Source organism: Kogia breviceps, chromosome X (assembly GCF_026419965.1).
Source record: "Kogia breviceps isolate mKogBre1 chromosome X, mKogBre1 haplotype 1, whole genome shotgun sequence".
Lineage (NCBI taxonomy): Eukaryota > Metazoa > Chordata > Mammalia > Artiodactyla > Physeteridae > Kogia > Kogia breviceps.
In genome coordinates, this window is record NC_081330.1 from 44,174,118 (window position 1) to 44,202,055 (window position 27,938).

The 27,938-nt window shown below is 39.7% G+C and overlaps 1 protein-coding gene across 1 annotated transcript; it reads left to right on the top strand.

The window, feature by feature from the left end:
• The first annotated feature begins 1,746 nt into the window (after positions 1-1,746).
• Positions 1,747-27,677, top strand: NOX1 (NADPH oxidase 1). The gene is given in 14 exon segments (XM_067023148.1): positions 1,747-1,811; positions 4,881-4,941; positions 4,944-4,975; positions 7,804-7,911; positions 8,384-8,471; positions 8,810-8,955; positions 9,059-9,240; positions 9,327-9,459; positions 20,324-20,415; positions 21,376-21,609; positions 21,825-21,987; positions 22,972-23,096; positions 27,493-27,514; positions 27,517-27,677. Coding segments are annotated over 14 exon segments (1,533 nt in total). The 5' UTR covers positions 1,747-1,766; the 3' UTR covers positions 27,619-27,677.
• The last annotated feature ends 261 nt before the right edge of the window (positions 27,678-27,938 follow it).

The window sequence follows — 27,938 nt, forward strand, 5'->3', positions numbered from 1 at the left end:
TGCAGAGCCAAGCACTGTGAAATCTACAGACACATTGAAGAGCTCAGGGAATACGACATCTTTCCCACCATGTCAAAACTCCTGAAACCAATCTCCACATCCTCTGTAACCACACAATAAAGACTTGGGAAATCACACCAGAAAGAAAGGAAAAAGGAAGGAAGGAAGGAAGGCCAGAAACTAGACTAGGCACTTCTCAAAGAAGAAAACTCACTCAAATGGCCAACAGTTGAATTAAAGATGCTCAACTGGGAGTTCCCTGGTGGCCTAGTGGTTAGGATTCCAGGCTTTCAATGCCATGGCCTGGGTTCAATCCCTGCTCTGGGAACTGAGATCCTCCTAGCTGTGGGAACTACATGTGCCAACATGTATGAATCTCAGAGACACAATGTTGAGTGAAAGAAGCAAATCACAGGAGCTATATACATACAAACAGATTCCATTTATTTAGAGGTTCAAAAACAGGAAAAACTAAACAATATGTTGTTTAGGAATGCATTTAGTTAGTAAAACTGTAGAGAAAAACAGCAATGATTACTCCTAATTTCAGGATAGTAGTTACATCTGATGGGGGAGAGACTGGGGAAGAAGGGAAATCGTGATCACAGAGGGACACACAGAGGACTTTAAGATACTGGAAGTAAATATTCAATTTTTTTTTTTTTTTTTTTTTTTGTGTGTGTGTGTGGTACGCGGACCTGTCACCGCTGTGGTCTCTCCCATTGTGGAGCACAGGCTCCAGACGCGCAGGCCCAGCGGCCATGGTTCACGGGCCCAGCCGCTCCGCAGCACGTGGGATCCTCCTGGATTGGGGCACGAAGCCGTGTCCTCTGCATCGGCAGGCAGACTCTCAACCACTGCACCATCAGGGAAGCCCAATATTCAATTTTTTAAACCTGGGTACTGAGTACATAGGTATTCATTCCTTAAAATTATTTTTAAATTACATATATATGTTTTATACATTCTTCTGTGTATATTTCACCATTTTAGAAAAGGAAAAATATCAGTGCCCAGAACTGAACACACAACTGTAGCTAATCCATCATACTAGAAGACAATCGCCTCTCTCATTTGGAATACTTTGCCTCTGTTTTTTTTTGAACCGAGGTGTTCATTTGTACCTGCTAAATTTTCTTTTATTCTATGTGGCCATTCTTTTCACTTGTCCTTCCAACCAGCCAAGTGCTCCGCAGAGCCAGATCATCTTCCAGGAGAACTGGTAAACAAAGTTTCTGAGCTAGCCAGGCTGAGGTCCAAATTGCAGCAGGCAGCTGCAGCAGCTCTCCTGAAAGCCCACCTTAAAGCAGCTTCCTTAACATGTGTGCATTCTGCCCTGCTTTTCATGAGATCATCTGTTTATAGCCTCAGCCTAAAATCTTCCTTATGAGAAACCTTAGTGAATGTCTTATCAAGGAAGACAATGCCTCACATTAAATCATGTTGATAAGTTGATGGGAGAGAACGTTCTCACCCAAGAAGATTGTTATTTCCTGAAGGGATAAAACCCCACCAGGGAAAACACCTGTGGTACTTATAGGTAGGGCTGGTCTACAAAAAGCTGATAACATAGTTCTGACCAGAGGAGGAAGGCAGAGTGCATTTATTCATTCCTGAAAGCTTTGTGGGTAGGTGTGCATCTTTCACATCTTAAAGATTCACAGTCCCTGAGCTGGACAGAGGTGCCAACCCTGAAGAATCTCTCCAGAATCCAAGTTGCTGAATCTTCCCTGCTGCCTACAGAGGCTCCAAACCACCACTTGACAATGGGAAACTGGGTCGTTAACCATTGGTTCTCAGTTTTGTTTCTGGTAAGTGATGTTTCACTTTCTAATAATTATTCTTAGAGTAAGGAGATGTTCTGTTTGTTAATCTTTGTGAAGTTACTTGAAAGGGAAAGATTCCATGCCAATATTGAAGCTCATCAAGGCCAGTTATCAGCTGAAAGGTCCAACTCTAGGATTACATATATGTTTTATATACTTTTCTGTGTATGATATATTTCAACATTTTAGAAAAGGAAAAAAAGTCCAACTCCAGAAATTGATTGGTAAAGAGACAAAAATATAAACCACAAGTATTTGGAATTTCAATCTGTTTTCATTTTTTGTCTTCTCTTTTTCTCTTCCATTTCACTTCTAACTAGTGCCATGGAGCATTCATCTCTCTCCATTATTCTTATACTGCTCACATCAAGAAATAATAAAATTGAATGTTTGAGATAGAAGTGATCTTAGAGATTATGGTCCAGTGCTGTCCACTAGAAATATAATGTAACGTCACATATGTAATTTTAAAATTGTCTAATACCTAGACAATTGAAAAAGGTAAGAAATAGGTGAAATTAATGGCCAGTAATATATCTTGTTTAACCCAATATATCAAAAAGTTATCCTTTCAACCTGTGATCAATATGAAAATATTAATGAGATAATTTATATTCTTTTATTTTTACTAAGTCTTTGAAATCCGATGTGTATTTTATACTTACAGCACATCTCAGTTAAAACTAGGCATATTTCATGTGCTTAGTAGCCGCATGTGCTTAATGGCTACAGCTTTGTGTAGTGCAGAACCAAACCAACTCTTTGATTTTATAAGGGAAAATAAGACCTAGACGTCACACAGTGAATTGATTGCAGAGCCATCACTCAAATCTAGCTCCCCAGGGTTCAAGCCAGAATGCCTTTACTACACCACATATGCACAATCCCCTTCTAATGCACTCTCTAATTGAACTCTAGTTTCAGTTCTGCTATTAATTAAGTGACCTTGATCAAATTATTTATCCTCTCTAGCCTTCAGGTCACCTGTGTATGTATGTGTGTGTGTGGGGGGATTAATGAAAACTAGATTAGATATAAGTGTGTTTCTAGCTCTAAAATCCTCTGTATTTTTTATCCCTCTCTTAGGTTTTGCTTGGAGAGTTCATCACCCCTGGTGGTGATGATGATGTAACTAGCTTTGATTTTCCACCTTGCACCAATCCCACTGGCAGGCTCAGACTTCTTGTTATCTCTGACATACATTCCTTTGAACTATTCTTTAATGAAAAATAAATTACCCCCAAAATATTTTTACTCTTCCTGCCAGGTCTTCTACTTTTTCTTTTCCATTCACAGTAGACAAAATTATAGTCAAGGTGGGGAATGGAATTCCTTACTCTCAGATGTCACTGTATTTCATCATTCATCCTATCTACAGTTGATGATGGGCTGACACAGAGGTCTTTGCCTCTGTGTCCCGCTCAGATTCTAAAATATTTCTGCTCCCTCTAAATAAGCTTCTCTCCTTTGTCTTCTGAACTCTTGAAATATCTGTGGCTTTCACCTCTCTTTTTCCATTAAGGTCAAATGATCTCTGGAAGACACACAACTCTGGAAAGGGTGTGTGGGCAAAGAATGCAGGAAGAAATTGATTGGTAAAGCCAGTCTGGTGATGACACAGGCAGAATTTATTGAGCTTCTACTATGCACCAAGCATTGTATTAATCACTTCACATACATTATTTCATGTTAAGCCTCACAGCATTGCTGTGGGGTAGATATAGTTATTGTCCTCATTTTATAGGTGAAGAAATTGTGGTTCAGAAAAGTTAAATCACAGATCTAAGATTACAGAGCTAGAAAGTGGTGGAGCTAGAATTTGAGCCCAAGGAGTTTGACTCCAATATCACACTTTGAATCACTATGTTGTGATGCCAGAGTTGTGTGAGTGGTCCAGATCTAGGGAGTCTGAATGGGCCATGTTCTAGGCTAAAGGCCCTCTACCTGTGGGGCTGAGATGGTTCTGGACCATCCTGGGGCCATGGATATATATCAGAGGCATCCCAGTGCTCTAGAGTCCTGATCAATTACAGACTAGCACCTTCAAGCTTGGGCTAAAGCCCACCTGGTTGTTCTCTAAGGCAATGGGCGGTAGGTTCCAAATTTCCCCCTTTGCCAACGTAGAGACAGATCTTGGGACAGACGAAAGAAGTCTTAAGAGCTCAAATGAGTCCAAAGCAATGATAGGTTAGTTTGAAAAAAGAATCACAATCTAAAAACAGGAAAGTGTATGTCAGGAAAGTGTATTTAAAGAGGCAAGCCCATCTGGAATGGTTTAGTCCCTTCAGATGGGTATTGTCACAGATGTTAAATTTATTTTCTATTTCTTTAGAAATCCATTTATTCACGTATTGCCATTTTCTAGGTGCAATAGTTTGAATGCTCCAATCCAGAAGTTGGCAAAGGTTTTCTGTAAAGAGCTAGGTAGTACATATTTTAGGCTTTGCAGTCCATATGTTCTCTGTCACAACTACTCAACACTTCCATTGAATCACAAAAGTAGTTATAAACAATACAGAAATAAGTAGGTGTGGCTAAGTTCCAATACCACTGTATTTATAGATACTGAAATTTGAATTTCATATAATTTTCACGTCATGAAATATATTATTCTTTTGATTTTTCCAACCATTTAAAAATGTGAAAACAACAAAATATAATAACCATTCTTAGCTTGTAGGCTATACAAAATGGGTGGTGAGATAGATTTGGTCTATGAGCCTTGATTTGCTGACCCTGGTCATTAGCATCTAATGCATGTCTTGAAGTCCTAAATGACTCTGAGAGTGAGTTGACTCATTTAAAATGAAAACAGATATGGGAATTCCCTGACTGTCCAGTGGTTAGGACTCTGCACTTCCACTGCAGGGGACATGGGTTCCATCCCTGGTTGGGGAACTAAGATCCCACATGCTGCCCGGCACACCCACCATCCCCAAAATGAAAACAGATAAACACAAAATAGCCAAATGGTAACACTATTTTCTACCCCTTATCTACTCTTTCCCGTACCCAAATTTCACTTTATCCCTTGTTTAATTTTTCTTCCTCTAGGCTGCTTGGTTGGGGCTGAATGTTTTCCTGTTTGTGCATGCCTTCCTGTCATTTGAGAAGGCTACAAGTACTACTACACAAAACAAATCCTGGGGGTGAGTATCACAGTTGTGATGTGGGGAATCTCTGTTTTTTCTTATCTCTGACGCTGGCTTCTTTGAGACCCAATGCCCTCATTTCGCCTAGAGTTAGAGTTGCCAGAAAAAAAATACAGGATGCCCAGGTAAATTTGAATTCCAGAAAAATAACAAATATTTTTTGGGGGGGTATAGGTTATTCCACATATTGCATGAGACAGGGGCATATTAGAAAATTATTCATTTTTTAAAAATCTGAAGTTCAAATTTAGCTGGGCATCTGTATTCTTGTTCATTAAATCTGAAAGCCCTATCCAGGGCACACTCCCGAGACCCAATAATGAAAATACACAGTAAAGAAATATTGAGCCGTTTTCAAACTGGTTTCCACAGATATTCAGGTATCCCTACAGGGTGTGATGGGAAGGCTAACTGGGCATGTCTCTACTTCAACCAAAGCAGCCTTTATCTGTCTTATGGATTCCTGCTTATGATTTTAAGAAAGAGTTTGGTTATAAACGAATAAGTTGAAAACCACTGCTGTGGACTGATCTCACAGAAAAATACCTATCAAACAAGAGGGATACTTGGGGTGGGGGGTTTTGTGAAGTGGGTGGTGTTGCCAAATTCAAGACCTGTAGAAAGGTGGGGTCAGGTCAGAGTAACAGGTTGGAGAAGCCTGGGGAAGGAGCAGATCAAGGACAGAAGAGGAAGGGTGGGGGTGGGTATGGCACGTTGGTGTATGGAGGTTCCTTAAAAACTAAAAATAGAGCTACCATATGACCCAGCAATCCCACTACTGGGCATATACCCGGAGAAAACCATAATTCAAAAAGACTCATGTACCACAGTGTTCATTGCAGCTCTCTTTACGATAGCCAGGACATGGAAGCAACCTAAGTGTCCATTGACAGATGAATGGATAAAGAAGATGTGGCACATATACAATGGAATATTACTCAGCCATAAAAAAGAATGAAATAATGCCATTTGCAGCAACATGGATGGACCTACAGATTATCATACTAAGTGAAGTAAGTCAGAAAAAGAAAGACAAATACCGTATGCTAACACATATATATGGAATCTAAAAAAAATAGTTCTGAAGAACCTAGGGGCAGGACAGGAATAAAGACGCAGATGTAGGGAATTGACTTGAGGACATGGAGAGGGGCAAGGGTAAGCTGGGACGAAGTGAGAGAGTGGCATGGACGTATATGCATTACCAAATGTAAAATAGATAGCTAGTGGGAAGCAGCCACATAGCACAGGGAGATCAGCTGGGTGCTTTGTGACCACCTAGAGGGGTGGGATAGGGAGGGTGGGAGGGAGACACAAGAGGGAAGGGATATGGGGATATATGTATACGTATAGCTGATTCACTTTGCTATAAAGCAGAAACTAACACAATATTGTAAAGCAATTATACTCCAATAAAGATGTGTTAAAAAAAGAATTCATCCCATACAGATAGCCTCCACAGAATATGGAGCTGTGAAATTGTAGTCCTACGTTCTTCAATTCATTTGTCAATTTTAGCTTTAAGGAACCTCTGTGACTCAAATAAGCAAGCAGTGGGAACCAATGTGGAAATGCAAGATCTTTGAGATGAGCAGAGAAAATTTACTCAGAAATAGAACAGGCCACCTCTACCAAAACGAGCTGGAGTGTGACTCAGCAGAGGGAGAAAACACAGGTCATGTGGAAGAGTCAGAAATGGAAAACAGTAGGACAGCTCATGTTAATTGCACTGCCTGACATTGTAAGCCATTATGGATGGTAGGCAGATCTTGACCTGGCTTATTAAACCAATGTCACATTGTCCCAGGTTTAGGTTGTATGGAAAAATAGTTTTTGTGCCAAAAAGACAATTAGAAAAAGGCCAAGAAATTGTTAACTCTATCTCATGTTCTTTTAGCAAGTCATTGACAGGCACACATGTAAGGCTGACCAGTCAGCTGAAGTGAACAAAAATTGCCTGGCTGCTGCCACCACCTCACTGCTGCTGTGAAATTGTCACACTCCATTGTCTGCAATCCCAAGGAGCTGACTCAGAGACCAGTTGTACAGCTGAGGAGAGAAGTCAGAATTAGCTACCACAGAGTTGAACATATTCTGTCTAGCCTATACCTAATCAAGCCTATTTCTGGGCTCAATACTTCTTTGAAGCACTGATTCCTTGTCTCCTTTTCTAGCAGCTTCTACTCTTGGATCAGATTGATCTTGATGTATGCTGCCTGGCCACCCAAGGAAATCAGTTTGAAATTTTGTTCTTAGAAGTTCTCCCTTCTCAAATCTCTACCTAAGTTTAAAATTTTTGCTCTGAGGGGTTCATTCGTTTTTCCTGTTTTATTCAATTATTAAAGAGATCTTAAATATAAATGGTTAATTTTTATTGTTTTTATTACATGCTTATAATTGCAACATTAGAAAATATAGAAAAGAGGAAAAATAGTTACCGTCTGTAATTGTAACTCAAAATATCTAAGCTTTATTTAAAGTGCAAATAAAATATATATGATCTTCAAGATTGTTTTACAAGTGACAAACTAAAATCATAATTGAGTGTATTAAGCAAAAATCCTCATAAAGTATTACATTCATAGAATTTATTTGTTAACATTAAATCTTGTTCTCTTTCATATTGATAAATATATAGTCAAACATTTCCAAACCACTGTCATGAGTATTTCTCAATTCAATATTAAGTTCAGCAAATTTTCTGTCATTTGTAAACAGAGATTTTGGACTGATTGTCCAGGTCCCAGGCAAGTGGAGTGGGCCCATGCTCACCTGCAAGATCAGGAGATGAAGCAGCTAATGGTTTCTTCTCTCCTCTGTTCTAGTCGGCATTGGCCTGGACCCGAGCCTCTGCTTGCAGCTTGCATTTTAACAGCATGCTGATCCTGCTTCCCGTGTGTCCAAATTTGCTGTCCTTCCTGAGAGGCACCTGCTCACTGAGTCCCAGCCAATTGTAGGTCAACCTTCACATTAAAGAGAAAAGACTCTTTTTTTTTTCTTTCTTTTTGTTTCCTTCTTTTTGCGGCACATGGGCCTCTCACTGTTGTGGCCTCTCCCGTTGCGGAGCCCGGACGCACAGGCTCAGCGACCGTGGCTCATGGGCCCAGCCGCTCCGCGGCATGTGGGATCTTCCCGGACCGGGGCACAAACCCGCGTCCCCTGCATCGGCAGGAGGACTGTCAACCACTGCACCACCAGGGAAGCCCAGACAAGACTCTTGATGTCTCAGTGGGACAGCTCAACACCAAGCCCCTAGGAATGGAAGCCAGAGGTCTCCTTTGGTAACCAAGGGGGTGAGCAAGAATGGGTGTGTATTGGCATACTCTATGTAAGACATGTTGGTTATGGGTTAGCGAATTTTATAAAGCTGCCTGGATACACCTGATCTTGCTCATTTTACATTTGTCGTTTTGTAGGCGCACCCTGGGAAAGCAACTGGATCACAACCTCACCTTCCACAAGCTGGTGGCATATATAATCTACCTACACACAGGTAACTGGGGCAAACGATGAAACTGCAGGCTCCTGGACATTCAGAATCTAGTTTCATTCATCCATGCATATAAACATTCAAATTATCTTTATTGAACACCTGGCACTATCTACCAGGCACTATTCTAAACCTGCTTTCATGGAATTTACATTCTATTCCTTTGGGGACAGAGTGAGTATAAAAAAGATTTTGATTCTCTCTGTAATCATTATTGGGCACCTTCTGTGGACTCACCATTCTGCTTGGCACTATATATAGGATCCTCCTCTTCTAGTGGGGCATGCCAGCCGTGATGTTTCTGAGAAAACTCTCACATTCCTTTCCATCTTTTCATTTAGCTATTCACATCACCACATACCTGTTTAACTTTGAACGATATAGCAGAAGCCGACAGGCCACAGATGGATCCCTTGCTTCCATTCTCTCCAACCTATCTCATCAGGAGGAAGATTCTTGGCTAAATCCCATCCAGTCCTCAAACACAGTGAGTTGACTCAAGGGCAAAGCATCTGGAATCTGGTCATGAGCAGGAAAGGCATGGTGTCCCTGGTGGACATTGTGTCAGGCTGAAATTTCTCCTTTCATAGACAATGGAGTATGTGACATTCAGCCACATTGCTGGTGTCACTGGAGTGATCATCACAATAGCTCTGGTTCTCAGAGTGACTTTAGCTATGGAATTTATCCGGAGGAGTTATTCTGAGGTCTTCTGGTATATACACCATATTTTTATCATGTACTTCATTGGCTTAGGGATTCATGGCCTTGGGTAAGGTCCTCAAACTCCCATTTTCATGCCCCAGTTCCTGACCTTGCGTAATTCTTTGCCACATATTGTCTTTTTGTCTGTCTCAGTGGACTTGTCCGGAATCAAACAGAAAAGAACATGGATGAGAATCATCCTCACAAGTGTGCAGAATTTTTTGAGAAGTGGAATGATCCTGACTCCCACTGCAAACCTCCCCAATTTGAAGGGCTCCCCGCTGAGGTAAGACCAGGACAAGGATAGTAGGTTCTTGTTAGGAGCTGTTATTGTTATTATTACTCTTCTTATTATAACCATTATTACCTCAGCCTGGTGCTGGCTCCTATGGAGGACATACGCTATATATTATTCATCTTCTGACAGAAGGCTTGTACCCTTTGACCAGAATCTCCCCATTTCCCCCACCTTCCAGCCCCTTACTACTTTCTGTTTCTGAGTTCAATTTTTTTTCTTTTTTTAAAAAATCGAAGTATAATTGACTTACAATATTATATTAGTTTCAAGTGTACAATAGAGTGATTTGGTATTTTTATACATTACAAAATGATCACCATAATATGTTACCATCTGTCACCATACAAAGTTATTAAAATATTATTGACTATATTCCCCATGCTGTACATTACACCTCTTTGACTTATTTTATAACTGGAAGTTTGTACCTTTTAATCTCTCTCACCTATTTCACTCATTGCCACCCTCCATCTCCCCTCTGGCACCACCAGTCTCTTTTCTGTATCTATGAGTCTCTTTCTGTTTTGTTATGTTTGTTCATTTGTTTTGTTTTTTAGATTCCACGTGTAAGTGAAATCGTAAGGTAGTTGTCTTTCTCTGACTTATTGCACTTTTCATAATACCCTCAGGATCTGTCCATGTTGTTGCAAATGGCAAGATTTCATTCTATTTTATGACTGAGTAATATTCTATGTATGTACATATAGATAATATTCCATTATATATATATGTCACATTTTCTTTATCCATTCATCTATCAATGGATACTTGGTTGCTTCCATATCTTGATTATTGTAAATAATGATGCAATGGACATAGGGATGCATATATCTTCAAATTAGTGTTTTTGTTTACTTTGGAAAAATACAGTTGACCCTTGAACAACTCAGGGGTTAGGAGTGACAATCCTGGGAAGACAAAAATCTGTGTATAACTTTACAGCTGGCCTTTGTATCCATGTTTTGGCATCAGCAGACTCAATGAACCACAGATCTTGTAGTACTATAGTATGTATTTATTGAAAAAATATGCATATAAATGGACATGTGCAGTTCAAACTCGTGTTGTTCAAGGGTCAGCTGTACCCAGAAGTGGAATTGCTAGCTCCTATGATAGTTCTATTTTTAATTTTTTGAGGAACTGCCATACTGTTTTACATAATGGCTGCACCAATTTACACTCCCTCCAACAGTGCACAAGGATTCTCTTTTCTCCACATTCTCACCAACACTTATTTGTTGTCTTTTTTATAATAGCCATTCTGAAAAGTGTAAGGTGATATCTCATTTTGGTTTTGATTTGCATTTCTCTGATGATTTAGTGATATTGTGCATCGTTTCATGTGTCTGTTGTCCATCTGTATGTCTTTTTTTGAAAAATGTCTATTTAGGTCCTCTGCCCATTTTGTAATTGGGTTGTTTGTTTGATATTGAGTTATATGAGTTCTTTGTATATTTTGGATATTAACCCTTTATTGGATAAATCATTTGCAAATATCTTCTCCCATTCAGTAGGCTGTCTTTTCGTTTTGTTGATAGTTCCCTTCACTGTGCAAAAGCTTCTTATTTGATATAGTCCTATTAGTTTATTTTTGCTTTTGTTTCCCTTGCCTGAGGAGACATATCAAAAAAATATTGCTAAGACTGATGTCAAAGAGCATACTGCCTGTTTTCTACTAGGAATTCTATGGTTTCAGGTCTTACATTGAAGTCTTTAATTCATTTTGAGTTTATTTTTATTTATAATGTAAGAGAGTAGTCCAATTTGATTCTTTTCCCTGTAGCTGTCCGGTTTTCCCAACACCATTTACTGGAGAGGCTATCTTTTCCCCACTGTATGATCTTGCCTCCTCTGTCATAGATTAATTGACCATCTAATTGTGGGTTTATTTCTGGGCTCTCTATTCTGCTCCATTGACCTATGTGTCTGTTTTCATGCTAGTATCATACTTTTTTTGATTACTGTAGCTTTGTAGTGTAGTTTGAAACCTGGGAACTCTAGCTTTGTTCTTCTTTCTCAAGACTGTTTTGGTTATCCAGGGTCTTTTGTGTTTCCATACATATTTTAGAATTACTTGTTCTAGTTCTGCAAAAAATGCCGTTAGTATTTTGGTAGGGATTTTGATTACTGTAGCTTTGTAGTGTAGTTTGAAACCTGGGAGCTCTAGCTTTGTTCTTCTTTCTCAAGACTGTTTTGGTTATCCAGGGTCTTTTGTGTTTCCATACAAATTTTAGAATTATTTGTTCTAGTTCTGCAAAAAATGCCATTAGTATTTTGGTAGGGATTGCATTGAATCTGTAGATTGCCTTGGGTAGTATGGTCTTTTTAGCAATAATAATTCTTCCAATCCGTAAGCATGGTATATCTTCCCATGTATCATGTCCTCTTGAATTTCTTTCATCAATATCTTATAGTTTTCTGAGTATAGGTTTTTTATACCTCTTTGTTTAGATTTATTCCTAGGTGTTTTATTCTTTTTGATGCTATTGTAAATGGGATTGTTTCTTCATTTCTCTCTCTGATAGTTCATTTTTAATGTATGGAAACACAACACATTTCTGTATATTAATTTCATACCCTGAAACTTTACTCAATTAATTTATTAGTTCTAATAGTTTTTTGGTGGTGTCTTTAGAGTGTTCTATATATATTATTATGTCATCTACAAACAGTGACAGCTTTACTTCTTTCTTTCCAATTTGGATACCTTTTATTTATTTCTCTTGTCTGCTGTGGCTAACAATTCCAATACTATGTTGAATAAAAGTGGCGAGAGTGGGCATCCTCATCTTGTTCCCGATCTTAGAGAAAATACTTTAAGGCTTTCACCAGTGCGTATGATGCTAGCTGTAGATTTGTCATATATGGCATTTATTTTGTTGAGGCATGTTCCCTCTATACACATTTTGTTAAGAGTTTTTATCATAAATGGATGTTGAATTTTATCAAAAGCTTTTTTGCATCTATTGAGATCATCATATAATTTTTATTCTTCAATTTGTTAATATGGTATATCACATTGATTGATTTGCAGATATTGAACCATTCTTGCATCCCTGGGAAGAGTCCCACTTGACCATGGTGTATGATCCTTTTAATGTGTTGTTGGATTCTGTTTGCTAGTATTTTGTTGAAGATTTTTGCATCTATGTTTATCAGTGATATTGGCCTGTAACTTTCATTTTTTGTGGTGCCTGGTTTTGGTATTAGGGTGATGCTGACCTTACAGAATGCATTCAGAATTGTTCCTTCTTCTGTGATTTTTTGGAATAATTTGAGAAGGGTAGGTGCTAACTCTTCTTCAGATTGTTTAGTAGAATTCACCTATGAAGCCATCTGGTCCTAGACTTTTGTTTGTTTAGAGGTTTTTTTTTTTTTTTTTTTTACTACTGATTCAATTTCATTACTAGTAATCAGTCTGCTCATATTTTCTGTTTCTTCCTGATTCAGTACTGGGAGATTGTATGTTTCTAGGAATTTATCCATTTCTTCTAGATTGTCCATTTTATTAGCATATAATAATATTTTGTAGTAATCTCTTATGATCTTTTATATTTCTATGGTGTCAGTTGTAACTTTTCTTCTTTCATTTCTGATTTCATTTACTTAGGCCCACTCTTTTTTTCTTGATGAGTGTGGTTAACGGTTTATCAGTTTTATCTGTTCAAAGAACCAGCTCTCAGTTTCATTGATTTTTCTTCAGTCTCTATTTCATTTATTTCCACTCTGATCTTTACTGCTGCTAAGCTCTTTTAGCTTTTGCATGACTGTAAAACTCTTTATCTCTTCTTCAAATCTGAATGATAGCCTTGTCAGGTATTCTTGGTTGTAGGTTTTTTCTTTTCATCACTTTGAATATATAGTGCCACTTCCTTCTGGCCTGCAAAGTTTTTGCTGAAAAGTTAGCTGCTAGTCTTATGGAAGTTCCCTTGTACATAACTAGTTCCTTTTCTCTTGCTGCTTTTAAGATTCTCTCTTTATCTTTAATTTTGCCATGTTAATTATAATGTGTCTTGGTGGGGACGTCTTTGAGTTCATCTTGTTTGGGACTCTCTGTACCTCCTGGACCTGAATGTCTGCTTCCTTCCCCAGGTTAGGGAAGTTTTCAGCTATTATTTCTTCAGATAGGTTCTCTGACCCTTTCTCTCTCTCTGCTTCTCTGAGACCCCTATATTGCAAATGTTAGTATGCTTGATGTGGCCCCAGAAGTCTCTTAAGCTCTCCTCATTTTTAAATTCTTATGGGCTTTTTAATATACATACATATTCAGACATATGTATCTAGTTTTTTGTTGTTTTTAATAATGGAACAATTCTGTAGTACTTGTTTGATTCCTGATTTTCAAGAAAACCATATATCTTGAGCATCTTTTCAGGTCAATATAGACATATCATTTTTTTCTCCTCATTTTTTAAAATCCTTTTTTCTGTTTAGCTTCAGTGATTTCCATTACTCTGTCTTCCAGTGTGCTGATCTGTTCCTCTGTATCATCTACTCTACTGTTGATTCCTTCTGGTATATTTTTTATTTCAGTTATTTTATTTCAGCTCTCTTTGGTTCTACTTTATATTTTCTAACTCTTGGTTTAAATTTCTCAGTGTTCATTTTTTATTTTCTAGAGTGTGTTGAGCATCTTTGTGATCATTACCTTGAACTCTTTATCAGGTAGATTACTTATCTCCACTTTGCCTAGTTCTTCTGGGGTTTTGTCTTGTTCATTTGTCTGGAAGATATTCCTCTGTCTCCCCATTTTGCCTAATTGTCTGTTTATTTCTATGTATTAGATAGGTCAGTTACATTTCCCGATCTTGGAGAAGTGGCCTTATGTAGGAGACATCCTATGGGGCCCAGTAGCACACTCCCCTCTGATTACCAGAGCTATATGCTGTATGGATGCTGCTGATGTGAGCTGCATGGGCTCTTCTGTTGTGATGAGGCTGACTACTGTGGGCATACTGGTAAGCATGACTGGCCTCTGGCCACATTGGCTGCCAGGCCCTGCCTCTTGTAGTGGCTTCCAACCTGCTGGGTGGCTGGGTCCCTGTGTGGCTGCCTTCATAGTCTGGGGGTCCTAGGGATGGTGCCAGCTTGCTGTTGGGGGGACCATGTCCCAGTGTGACTGTCTTTGCAGCTGGGGGAGCTCCAATGCCAGCCCACTGGTGGGTGGGTAAGCTCCCAGCACTAATAGGCTAGAAGGAGGACTCCAAAATGGCACTTGCCAACACCAGTGTTCTAGTGGTAGAAGGAGCTCCCCCAAATGGTTGCCACCAGTATCTATATCCCAGAGGTTGGGCTCCAATGACCTCCTCCCTCTCCAGGAGGCTCTCCAAGATCAGCAGGTGGTCTGACCCAGGCTCCTTTCAAACAACTGTTTCTGCCCTGGGTCCTAGAGCATGTGAGATTTTGTATACACCCTTTAAGAGTGGAGACTCTGTTTCTCACAGCCCTCTGGGCTTCCCAAAAGTAAGCCCCAGTGGCCTTCAAAGCCAAAATTTCAGGGTCTCATGCAAAACCGCAGGCTGCGGAGCCCAATGTGGGCCTCAGACCCCTCCCTCCTTGAGGAGAACCTCTGCAATTGTAATCATCCTCCCGTTTGTGGGTCACCCACCTGGGGGTATGGGTCTTGACTATAACACAACTCCACCCCTCCTAGCCATCTCGTTTTGGTTATTTCTTTATATTTTTAGTTGTGGAAAATCTTTTCTGCTGGTCTTCAGGTCATTCTCATAGATAGTTGCTCTGTAAATACTTGTAATGCTTGTGTGCATGTGGGAGGAGGCAAGCTCAGGGTTTTCCTACTCCACCATCTTGGCTACAGCCCGCTGCCTTGTGATTTCATAAAATACCAACAAGAACCCTCTGAAGGAAGGTCCTCTCCTCAACTCCTGGATGGGGAACCTGAGGCTCGGGGAGCTTAGTGCCCTATTTTTCCATATGTCATTGGTAGAGGTCACACGGGAAGCCCCCTCAATTTATTTTTTAAACTATTCTTGAAGTTGGCTTTCTTTGGTATTGTAAGAACATGCCTGGAAATTATTGTTAGATAGTGGATGATCAATAAACTGGATTCCAGGGAACTTAAGGTGTGCCTCAAGGTAATTACTGTGGATATTATGCTTTACCTTTGCTTGTTCATAAAATATGTTAGATTGAGGAAGAAATGGAAAGGAAAGGTTGATTTGTGGTGTCTTAAAGTGCTCTGAGGATGATTAAAGTCTTTAAATCATATGCAGAATTAAGAGCAATAGCTCTGTCCTCATGTAGAAGGAGAAAAATGATTTTTGAAAACCCCCTGTGACTTCCTTGGTGGTGCAGTGGTTAAGAATCCACCTGCCAATGCAGGGGACATGGGTTCAAGCCCTGGTCCTGGGAGATCCCACATGCTGTAGAGCAACTAAGCCCATGCACCACAACTACTTTGCCTGCGTGCCACAACTACTGATGCCCACGCACCTAGAGCCTGTGTTCTGCAACAAGAGAAGCCACCACAATGAGAAGCCTGTGCACCACAACTAAGAGTAGCCCCCACTTACTGCAACTAGAGAAAGCCCACGCACAGCAATGAAGACCCAACACAGCCAAAAATTAATTAATTTAAAAAGAAAGAAAGAAAATCCCCTAAAGTTGACATTTCAAATCAGTTGGGAAAAAAGATACATTATTCAATACTTTTCTTTACAATAATAGGATAGACATCTAGAAAAAAATTGTCTCTTTATTCCACACTTTACAGTAAAATATGGTCAAGGATGCATGGATCAAGGATTTAAATGTTGAAAAAAAAAGAAAGAAATCATAAAAGCACCTTAAGACCACATGAGAATTTTTTTCTAATACGGGAGTGTTAGTAAAAATAGTCTAAATAATATTTTTAAAAAGCTTGAAGCCAGAAAAGGAAAGAAAATACATTTTTTTTTTTTTTTTTTGTGGTACGCGGGCCTCTCACTGTTGTGGCCTCTCCCGTTGCGGAGCACAGGCTCCGGACGCGCAGGCCCAGCTGCTCCATGGCATGTGGGATCTTCCCGGACCGGGACACGAACCCGTGTCCCCTGCATCGGCAGGCGGACTCTCAACCACTGTGCCACCTGGGAAGACCGAAAATACATATTTTTATTCAAATTTATTTATTCTCTCCCTCTCTCTCTCCATCCATCCATCCATATATATTTTTTTATGGCAAAAAATTCCATCAAAAATAAAGACAGGTAACAAATTACTGAGTAGGAAAAGTATTTACAGTTCACAGACCATGAATTAATTTCCTAATATGCAAATATAGAAATCAATAAGAAAAAGCCTAACCACCTGATTAAAAAAAAGATGTAGAAGATATGAACAGAGTGATCACAGTAATAAACCTAACAGATTAGCAAAGATCAAAGAGTTTGCTCATGTGCTGTGTTGGTAATGCTCTCAAGCATTGCTGGTGAGCATCTAAAATATGCTTGCAAATGTGTTAAATTACATGTATTAGGTTATTCATTGTAACAATGCTTTATAGAACAAAAGATTGGAAATAAGTGCCCATCAATAGGGCACTAATTAAATTATGGGACTTTCTTACAATGGCATACTCTGTAACCACTGAAAATAAAAAGGTAGCCTGCTAGATATGAATATGGACCAGTCTCTAAGATGTTAAATGAAAAGAAGTCAGGGAAGTATGTATTCTCTGCTACCATTTGTCCTTAATGTAATACTATCATTTAAATGCATATTCTCCAAAAGGATTCACAAAATAATAATATTGACTGCCTTGGGGAGCTGAGGGAAGCAGCTTTTGTACTTTTGAATTTTGTGACATGTACGTGTATTACCTATTTTAAAAATAATTTTAAAAGGACATACCTGATATATGTTAATAGCACATTTCATTTCTAAAGTCAGTGGAACTTGCAGGCTATGACAGACACCCTTTATATTATTTGACCAGTAAGAGGTCCTTAAAGACAAGAAGCTACAATGCTTGACTAGTCCCTTACTAGCTAAGGCAGTTAATCCCCTGTCTTACCTTGCACATCAGCTTCTATCCCTTTCCCATCTATTACCTGAGATAAAGGTATAGTTGGCCTATTTAGAGGTATACTTAGAACTCAGGGGTTGCTTTGAATAGTCATGTAATTCCACAAGGGAGAGAATACCGGTTTTGCCATCTGTTTGAATGTATTGGTTTGTTTCTTCCATAAACACACACAAAAATACTCTCTCCACATTCTCCCCATTTAAAAATTATAAAAATAATACATGCTTATTGTAGAAAGTTTGGAAAACACAGAAAAATATTTAGAAGAAAATTAAAATTTCACAGAATTTTATCACCTAGAAGTAATAACATTTTTCCTTTAGTCTATATTATGGATCCTTTCCTATATTGTCAAGTATTCTACTGAAACTTTTTTTTTGCTGCACCACACAGCACGAGGGATCTTCAATCCTGACCAGGGATTGAACCCATGCCCCCTGCATTGGGAGTGTGGAGTCCTAACCACTGGACCACCATGGATGTCTCTGAAGAATTTGTTTTAAAAATGCCATATGTTATACCATTTTTGTCATTTTTTTCTACATGACCATTTTTAATGACCTTGAGGGTATTATGCTAAGTGAAATAAGTCAGACAGAAAAAGCAAATACTGTATGATCTCACTTATATGTGGACTCTAAAAAAAAAAAGCTCATAGATACAGAGAACAGATTGGTGGTTACCAGAAGCAGGGGTTGGGGTGTAGGCGAAATGAGTGAAAGTAGTGAAAAGGTACAAACTTCCAGTTATAAAATGTCCTGAGGATCTAATGTACAGCATGGTGACTATAATTAATAATACTCTACTGCATATTTGAAAGGTGCCAAGAAAGTAGATCTTAAAATTTCTCATCACAAGAAAAAAATTTTTTTGTAACCATGCATGGTGAGAAAGGTTAACTAGAATTATTGTGGTGATCATTTTGCAATATATGCAAATATTGAATCATTATGTTGTGCACATGAAACTAATATGTTATATGTCAATTATATCTCAATACAAAAAAATAAATAAAAATTAAGAAAAGACAGTTTGGTATTGGCCAAAAAAAGTCTGTATGATATGCCACTTTTAAAAAATATTTATTTATTTATGGCTGCGTTGGGTCTTTGTTGCTGCACACGGGCTTTCTCTAGTGGCGGTGAGCAGCAGCTACTTTTCATTGTGGTGAGTGGGCTTCTCACTGCTGTGGCTTCTCTTGCTGCAGAGCATGGGCTCTAGGCGCGTGGGCTTCAGTAATTGTGGCACACGGGGTCAGTAGTTGTGGCTCGCGGGCTCTAGAGTGCAGGCTCAGTAGTTGTGGCGCATGGGCTTAGTTGCTCCACGGCATGTGGGATCGTCCCAGACCAGGGCTTAAATCCGTGTCCCCTGCATTGGCAGGTGGATTCTTAGCCACTGTGCCACCAGAGGAGTCCGATATGACATTTTTGTCATTTTTTCTTAGTAAATAAGGGGTCATGACTATACTAATATACTTTGTGCACACCTTAATTATTCTTTTATGCTCCATTTCCTAGAAGTAAAATTCCTGTGTCAAAGAGAAGGAATGCTTTCAAGGCTGTTGAGATGTTTTGCCAAATTGCTCTCTGGGAAGATGCTACTTATTTGTACTTCCCCCAGGTGCACATGTGAATGTGTCTATTTCCCTGCATCCCACTTAATGGTGGGCATTATTGTCTGAAACTGCTTTCCAATTTGAGATGCTAAAATGCTATTTTGTTTTAATATTCATTTTCTCTGATTACTTTCAAAGCTAACATTTTTTCGCACATTGGTGATTAGCCACTTTTTAAAAAAAATTATTTTTGGCCACACCCCACAGCATACGGAACTTCCCCAACCAGGGATCAAAACTGTGCCCCCTGCACTGGAAGCATGGAGTCCAAACCACCAGACCACCAGGGAAGTCCTAGCCACTTCTTAAATATATTTTTTCATGTCCTCTAAATTCAGCTGGGGATTTTTTCCAAATAAGAAGTAGCATCAAATTGTATTATAGCCACTCTCTGATTTACTGGCCCCGTCTCTGCCCCTTTCCTCCCCAGAGATACCCAAGAAAGTATCTTGCCTGAAACAGCATAAGAAACCTCATTCCACACAGTTCCAATGTATTGTGGTTGAGCAGTTGGACAAAGAAGAACATGACTTAGCACTGCTAGGAAATACATTTTTAGTAGCTCCTGTGCATATAGAAGCAAACTGCTGCATTTGAGAAGATCTCAGGAATAGAGAGACGGCTTTAAAAAAAAAAGTAGACAAGATAAAAAGTGTTTTACTATGTTAGATGTTTTGGGCACCTGAAAAAAGAGGTGATGGATAAATACCAAGTTTTATATATTACTGTTACCAATAGTGTCAGCCACACACTTTCCCTTTTTTTTTGTTTTGCTTTTAATCATCTGCTGCTATTTCACATCTACCTTCTCTGTTGGTTTTTCAGATTGGACAGGTTGTCCTGGAAGATAGTCTTAGATTCTTAAAATTAAACTTTAAATATAATTTAAGAATATATATATATATATATATATATATATATATATATATAATTACCATGTATTTTATTTCTGTGCTTTTCTCTTGCTTCCTGGTGAGACCTGTAAAATTTCAGGAAATGATCTGCTTTATGAGTAACAGATTAGCAAACAAAACCATTGTGGATTACTCCTTTCCATTTCTGTCTTCAAGCTTTGGTGAAATTAGTGGCTTAATAATGATACACGTCAGAGAACTCAGTAAATATTTATTGAATGAAGGAATGAACTGCTACACAAACAAATCCTAGAGAAGAGTTTAATGTGTAACCTCACTTTTTATTGTCTCTGTGTGCAGTCTTGGAAGTGGATCCTTACACCAGTCATTATTTACATCTTTGAAAGGATCCTCCGATTTTATCACTCCCAGCAGGTTGTGATTACCAAGGTAAAGAATATGCACTTTCTTCTTGCTCTGCTAAGAGTTGTGTTCTTCCTGATTATAGAAATAAATTGCCACGTTGTCACCTTGACAGGAATAAAAAAGAATTTGAGGGCAATATATTTGAGTTCCTCCAGAGCTGGACAGAGCTGGAAAGAGGTTTGGCAGAAATCATCAGCATGGGTCTATGTCAGAAGCTGCAAACAGGCAGTCTGCACCATATCTAGCCCACAGACATATTTTGTTTGGCATACACCCTGATTGTTTAGACAGTCAGATTGGTTGCTAACATTTAGAAATCCGGATGGAGGCTTTCACATTAAAAAAATGGCATTTCTTGGGGCTTCCCTGGTGGTGCAGTGGTTGAGAGTCCGCCTGCCGATGCAGGGGACACGGGTTCGTGCCGGTCCGGGAAGATCCCACATGCCGCAGAGCAGCTGGGCCTGTGAGCCATGGCCGCTGAGCCTGCGCGTCTGGAGCCTGTGCTCCACAACAGGAGAGGCCACACGAGAGGCCCGCGTACCGCAAAAAAAAAAAAAAAAAAAAAAAAAGGCATTTCTTGTTGCTTTAACAGCCTACCCAGTTACAGCACAGGGAATTATATTCAATATCTTGCAATAACCTATAATGGAATATAATCTGAAAATAATAACTGAATCACTATGCTGTACACCTGAAACTAACACAATATTGTAAATCAACCATGCTTCAATTTTTAAAAGTGGCATTTCTGGCTTCTCTTGAAGAATCAGGCAACCTGATAATGCTGAGTCTTGCCTCCGTAGTGCGACCATTGTCTGGACTTGGTAACTGCTGCCCCCTTTAGAAAAGACTTGTGTTCACAAAGACTTGTGTTCATAATTTACGGCCATCACCAGCTCTCCAGCTTTACTTATTTACTTTATCTGCCTGCTCCTGTCTCTATTTGAATTTGCCTCCTTTGGCCTCTGTGCTTTATTCATAGGATGGGTCACGTACCCATCCAAAGTTTTGGAATTGCAGATGCACAAGCATGGCTTCAGCATGGAAGTGGGACAGTATATTTTTGTTAATTGCCCCTCAATCTCTTACCTGGAGTGGCATCCCTTTACCCTGACCTCTGCTCCAGAGGAAGACTTCCTTTCCTTTCATACCTGAGCAGTGGGGGACTGGACAGAAAATCTCATAAGGGCTTTTGAACAACAGAATTCACCAGTTCCCAGGTAGGTCCTTAAGAGCAGCAGAGACCTAGACCAGAACGCAGACAAGCAGAAAAGAGAAAGCAATTCCGCATTGAAACTTAAGTCTGGTACAGTGGAGTATGATTAAAATAAACAGGTAGCAATCAGCTGTGGAACAGCTCTGCCTCTGGGAGGATTTTTGAGGTTGTGGGTGGAGGTGAAACTTCACTTGCCCTTTGTTTTTTGCCTTCTGCCAGGATCAAGGTGGATGGTCCCTTTGGCACTGTCAGTGAGGATGTCTTCCAGTATGAAGTGGCTGTGTTGGTCAGAGCAGGAATTGGGGTCACCCCCTTTGCTTCCATCTTGAAATCCATCTGGTACATATTCTGGAATGCAGATCACAACCTCAAAACACAAATGGTATGCTCCCGAATACCAGTTTTCATCTGGTCTGGGCCTGATAGGTCCATTGCTTTCATGGGCTAAGCGCTTTACAACTGGTAAGAGAGTAACCCCTCCCTGGAGTTGTGAGAGTGAGTGATCACTTCTCCCTGCCCAGGCATCCGCTTCTACAGACTTACCATAAGAACTGGGTCTTCATTTTCAATTGGAGTTTAAAATCACTTTGAACTAAAGCTGACATTGGAGTTCTCTTTCCATAAGGGAAGTTGTTAGGACTCTGGATATTAATGCCACCTGAGGTCTGCTGTACTGTAGAGGTGATTTTTTCAGGTCACTCTTAGACTGGATCAACAAATATAGTGTAAACGTACATAATCATGTCACCATAGTGCACATTGTAAAGGGCACTTAATAAGGCTATATTCTCTTGCTGATTCCAGATCTATTCTACTCGATCTAAAGGGAGACAGGTGCATTTGCTTGGTTCAATGACCTATTGGTTTCCCTGGAACAGGAGATGGAGGAATTAGGCAAAGTGGGTTTCCTAAACTACCATCTCTTCCTCACCGGATGGGACTGCAACTTTGTGAGTTCAAATAACAGACTAATTCCCAAGATGCAAGATGAATGTCAGATAAAACATAATGCATGCTGATTAGAAATAATCATTTCTTATGATTTCCTACCTGTCCTCACCTTCACACCCAAGTTTAAAAGTGGCTGAAGGAGGGCTTCCCTGGTGGCGCAGTGGTTGCGAGTCTGCCTGCCAATGCAGGGGATGCGGGTTCATGCCCCGATCCGGGAAGATCCCATATGCCGTGGAGCGGCTGGGCCTGTGAGCCATGGCCGCTGGGCCTGCACGTCCAGAGCCTGTGCTCCGTGAAGGGAGAGGCCACAGCAGTGAGAGGCCCGCATACTGAAAAAAAAAAAAAAAAAAGTGGCTGAAGGAAGAGTCAGCTATCAGGACCTGCTTCTTCTAACTTCCTATTTCTCTGACTCCAGGCTGGTCATGCGGCATTAAGCTTTGACAAGGCTACTGATATCCTGACAGGTCTGAAACAGAAAACCTCCTTTGGGAGAACTATGTGGGACAATGAGTTTTCTACAATAGCTACCACCCACCCCAAGTAAGTGTATTTTCCTCTAGTTACAGAATTGATTTTGCAGAACTGATTGATTTTGCAGATTTAGGTTTAGGAAAAGTATTACAGCATGTTGAACACTCTTGGGAAAGATCTCTGGGGCCAAAATTATTTGCACCAATCTTAGATTCTTGCTTAAAAGTGAGGAAATTTCCTGTGGCATTTCAGCAAAATAAGGGTCTTGATCTTGTAATTGATGAGAAGACATTTGTTGTCCCCACGTGCATTCAAACAGTGAGGCAAAGAGACTCAGTTCTGGTTGTATTACCAAACAAAATAGAGAACGGGAACAATTCAAATGCACTGTTTTGGGCCAAAGCAATTCTGAGGAAAAAGAACAAAGCTGGAGGCATAACCCTCCCAGACTTTAGATAATACTACAAAGCTGCGGTAATCAAAACAGCTTGGTACTGGAACAAAAGCAGATATATAGATCAATAGAACAGAATAGAGAGCCCAGAAATAAACCCACACACTTACGGCCAATTAATTTTCAACAAAGTAGGCAAGAATATACAATGGAGATAAGACAGTCTTTTCAGCAAGTGGTGTTGGGAAAGCTGGACAGCCTCAAGTAAATCAATAAAATTAGAACACTCCCTCACACTATACACAAAAATAAACTCAAAATGGCTTAAAGACTTAAATATAAGACATGACACCATAAAACTAGAAGAGAACCTAGGCAAAACATTCTCAGACATAAACTGTAGTAATATTTTCTTAGATCAGTCTCCCAAGGCAAAAGAAATAAAAGCAAAAATAAACAAATGGGACCTAATCAGACTTAAAAGCTTTTGCACAGTAAAGGAAACCATAAATAAAATGAAAAGACAACCTACAGACTGGGAGAAAATATTTGCAAAAAAACCCCAAAACAACCCTATCAAACAATGGGCAGAAGACCTAAACAGACATTTCTCCAGAGAAGACATACAGATGGCCACCAGGCACATGAAAAGATGCTCAACATCACTAATTGTTAGAGAAATGCATATCAAAACTATAATGAAGTTTCACCTCACACCAGTCAGAATGGCCATCATCAAAAAGTCTACAAGTAGTACATGCTGGAGAGGGTGTGGAGAAAAGGGAACCCTCCTACAGTGTTGGTGGGAATGTAAATTGGTGCAGCCACTATGGAAAACAGTATGGGGGTTTCTTTAAAAAACTAAAAATAGAGTTACCATATGATCCAGCAATCCCACTCCTGGGCACATATCTGCAGAAAACTCTAATTTGAAAAGATACATGCACCCCAATGTTCATAGCAGCATTATTTACATGGAAGCAACCTAAATGTCCATTGACAGATGAATAGATAAAGAGGATGTGACACACACACACACACACACACACACACACACACACACACAATGGAATACTACTCAGGGAATTCCCTGGTGGTCCAGTGGTTAGGAATCCACCTTCCAATGCAGGGGATATGGGTTTAATCCCTGGTTGGGGAACTGGGATCCCACATGCTGTGGGGCAACTAAGCCCACGTGCTGCAACTACTGAGCATGCGGGCCACACTAGAGAGAAGCCTGAGCACTGCAATGAGGAGCCCCCACGCACCGCAGTGGAGGATCCTGCAAGCCACAATGAAGATCCTGCATGCCGCAACCAAGACCTGACCCAGGCAAAAATAAATAATAAAATAAATAAGTAAAAAATAATAAATTTCTTTCAAAAAAAAGGAATGCTACTCAGATAATGCCATTTGCAGCAACATGGATGGACCTAGAGATTATCATACTAAGTGAAGTAAGTCAGACAAAGACAAATATTATATCACTTATATGTGGAATCTAAAAAAATGCTACAAATGAACTTATTTACAAAACAGAAATGGAGTCACAGACATAGAAAACAAACTTATGGTTACCAAAGGGGAAAGGGGAGGGGGAGGGATAAATTGGGAGTATTGAATTAACAGATATACATCACTATATATAAAACAGATAACAAGGATTTACCATATACCACAGGTAAGTAATAACCTATAATGGAAAAGAATCTGAAGCTGTACACCTGAAACTAACACAATATTGTAAAAGTCAACTACAGTTAAATTTTAAAAAATGCATTGTTTTGGGCCTTAGTGACCTCTACTTAAAGTAACAAGGGTTTGGAGTGTATTAACTAGTTAACTGATGACCTGACCTCAGTTTTCTGAGGGGTTCTGAGACATGCTAGAGCATGAAAATCAGCCATAAAAGCAGCCATTCCAATGGGAAGATTAAGCTGATCATATTAGATAAATCCCTGGAACAAGTTGGCAGGTGAAGATCAGTTCAATTCCACAAACATTATTGGTTACCTTCTATAGGGTACAGCACACACTATTCTAAAAGATTTGGAGGTTGAAAGAAAAATAAGATATGGTTCTTGCCTTCAAGGAGCACACATTTTAACAAGAGATGCATATAATCAACTCAAGCAAAATGATACACTCCATGAAGCAGGTACATGGACATGGAGGAAAAGTCTATGCCCATATGGGGTGATCAGGAAAGGCTTCAGGAAGCCAGTGGAGAGAACACTTAGTGACTCAGATTCAGATGATCCTGGGTCCTACTGCTAGTTCTGACACTTTCTAGTTCTGGGACCTTGAGCTACAAAGCCCTCTGATCTTCAGATTCCTCATATGTAAAATGGGGGTTTATATTAGTAAGTGCCTGCTCTACTCACTTGCAGGATTGTCGTGAATAATAAGCAAGACTATATAAAAAAAGTTCTGTAAACTGTAAAACAGCATATTAACAAAAGAGATTATGTTAATGATTGTGTCGGCTTGATCATAGTTGAAGTTGTATTAAGGAATGCATACATTATGTGGGAAGGGAGAAAGATGAGCCTGGAAAGAAGTAGAAGAATGTGTAGAAGCAGTATCACAGAAGCCAAGGGAGGAAATATTAGAGGAGTATTGTCAACAGGGTTGGAGGAGTGGCAGGGTCCAGGAAATGCTTATTGAGTTTAAGGATGATCTAAGCATATTAATAGACAGATCAGGAGCCAGTAGATAGGAATAAAATAAACATACAAAAGGGGAGAGAGGGCTAGGATGGCCATAATAAAAGGGCAATAACAAGAGTTGGTGAGGAAATGGGGAAATTGTAGGCAAGTTCTCCCACGTTGCTTATGGAAATGTGAAACAGTGCAGCACTTTAGGAAAACTCTGGCATTTCCTCAAAATGTTAAACATAGAGTCACCACATGACCCAGCAATTTCACTCCTAAGTACATACCCAAGAGAAATGAAAACATAAGTCCACACAAAAACTTGTATGTGAATGTATGTAAAATAGCCAAAAAGTGGTAACAACCCAAGTGTCCATCAACAGATGAATTGATAAACAAAATGTGGTATATTCACACAAAGGAATATTATTCAGCTGTAAAAAGGAATGAAGTATATTACATGCTACAACATGGAGGAACCTTGAAAACAGTATGCTAAGTGCAAGAAACCAGACACAAAAGGCCACATATTGTATGATTCCATTTATATGAAATGCTCAGAATAGGCAAATCTAAAGACAGAAAGTATACTTGATTGTCTAGGGCAGGGAGTGGGGACAGTTGGGAGGAAATGGGGAGTGACTGCTAATGTGTATGGGCTTCCTTTTTGGGAAGATGGAAATGTTCTCGGATTAGATAGTGGTGATGGTTGCACAACTTTGAGGTTATACTAAAAAACACTACCTGCACACTCTAAAAGGGTGAATGTTAAGTCATGTGAATTATGTCTCAAGTAAAAAAGAGGGGAGAGGAAGGTATGAGGGAAGGAATGACAGGGTGAGACCCAGAGCCTAGCTGGAAAGATTATCCTTGGCAATAAGAACCACCACCTCTTCAGTGTGAGAAAACACTGGATGGATTTAATGGCAGCTAACATATGTACTTGCTATGTGCCAGACATTTTAATAATTGCTTTACATGTTATTTTTGTTTAAACCTTCAAACAACCCTGTGAGGTGGATACTATTTTTATCCCATTTTACAGGGGGGACTATTGAAACAGAGAGGTTAAGAAACTTGCCTAAAGTCACACAGCTGGGACAAATGTCAGAACAGGGATTGGAACCTAGACAGCTTGGCTCCAGAGTCTAGTACTTCATCAGTGCACTTGAGTGTCTGTGCTCAATAGAATAGGCAAGGCTGAGTGCTGAGAGGGTTAAGGGTTGGGAGCATATTTGGGGCTTGTAAGCGGAAAAGGTGAGAAGACAAACATGAAGAACATGAAAAAGTCAATAACTGAATTTTTATGTAAGGTTGTTGGGAGTAGTAGAAGCCTAGCAGAGGCAGAAACCATTCCCACAAACATAGTCAGCAGCCTTTGCTGCATTCTAACTCTGGCTACCTTCTATTCCTGCAGGCCAGCGGTGGGAGTCTTCCTGTGTGTGGTCCTCAGACTTTGGCAAAGAGCCTGTGCAAATGCTGTCATCAGTACTCCAGCCTGGATCCTAGGAAGGTTCAATTCTACTTCAATGAAAATTTCTGAATTATAAGAATAAGGATGGTAATCTGCATTTAGCCTCTGTATCTTCAACAATTTACTTGGTCTGGTCAGGTTTGGGCAACGACTTAAGGACAATAACATGTTTCTTTCAAGTCTTGACTCCCTGGTATTCTTTTTTGATTGGACTCAACATCATCACTGAGCTTCATGGACCTAAGAACTTCAGAAGTCACAATAATTGCAAAGCCCATGGATCCTTTCTTGGGAAAACAACTGTAAATCCTTCTGGAATGCCATGATTGAAGCAAGGCTTGATAGGAGACATGGTTGACAGTTACACAATTTAACCCCAGGTGATTTTG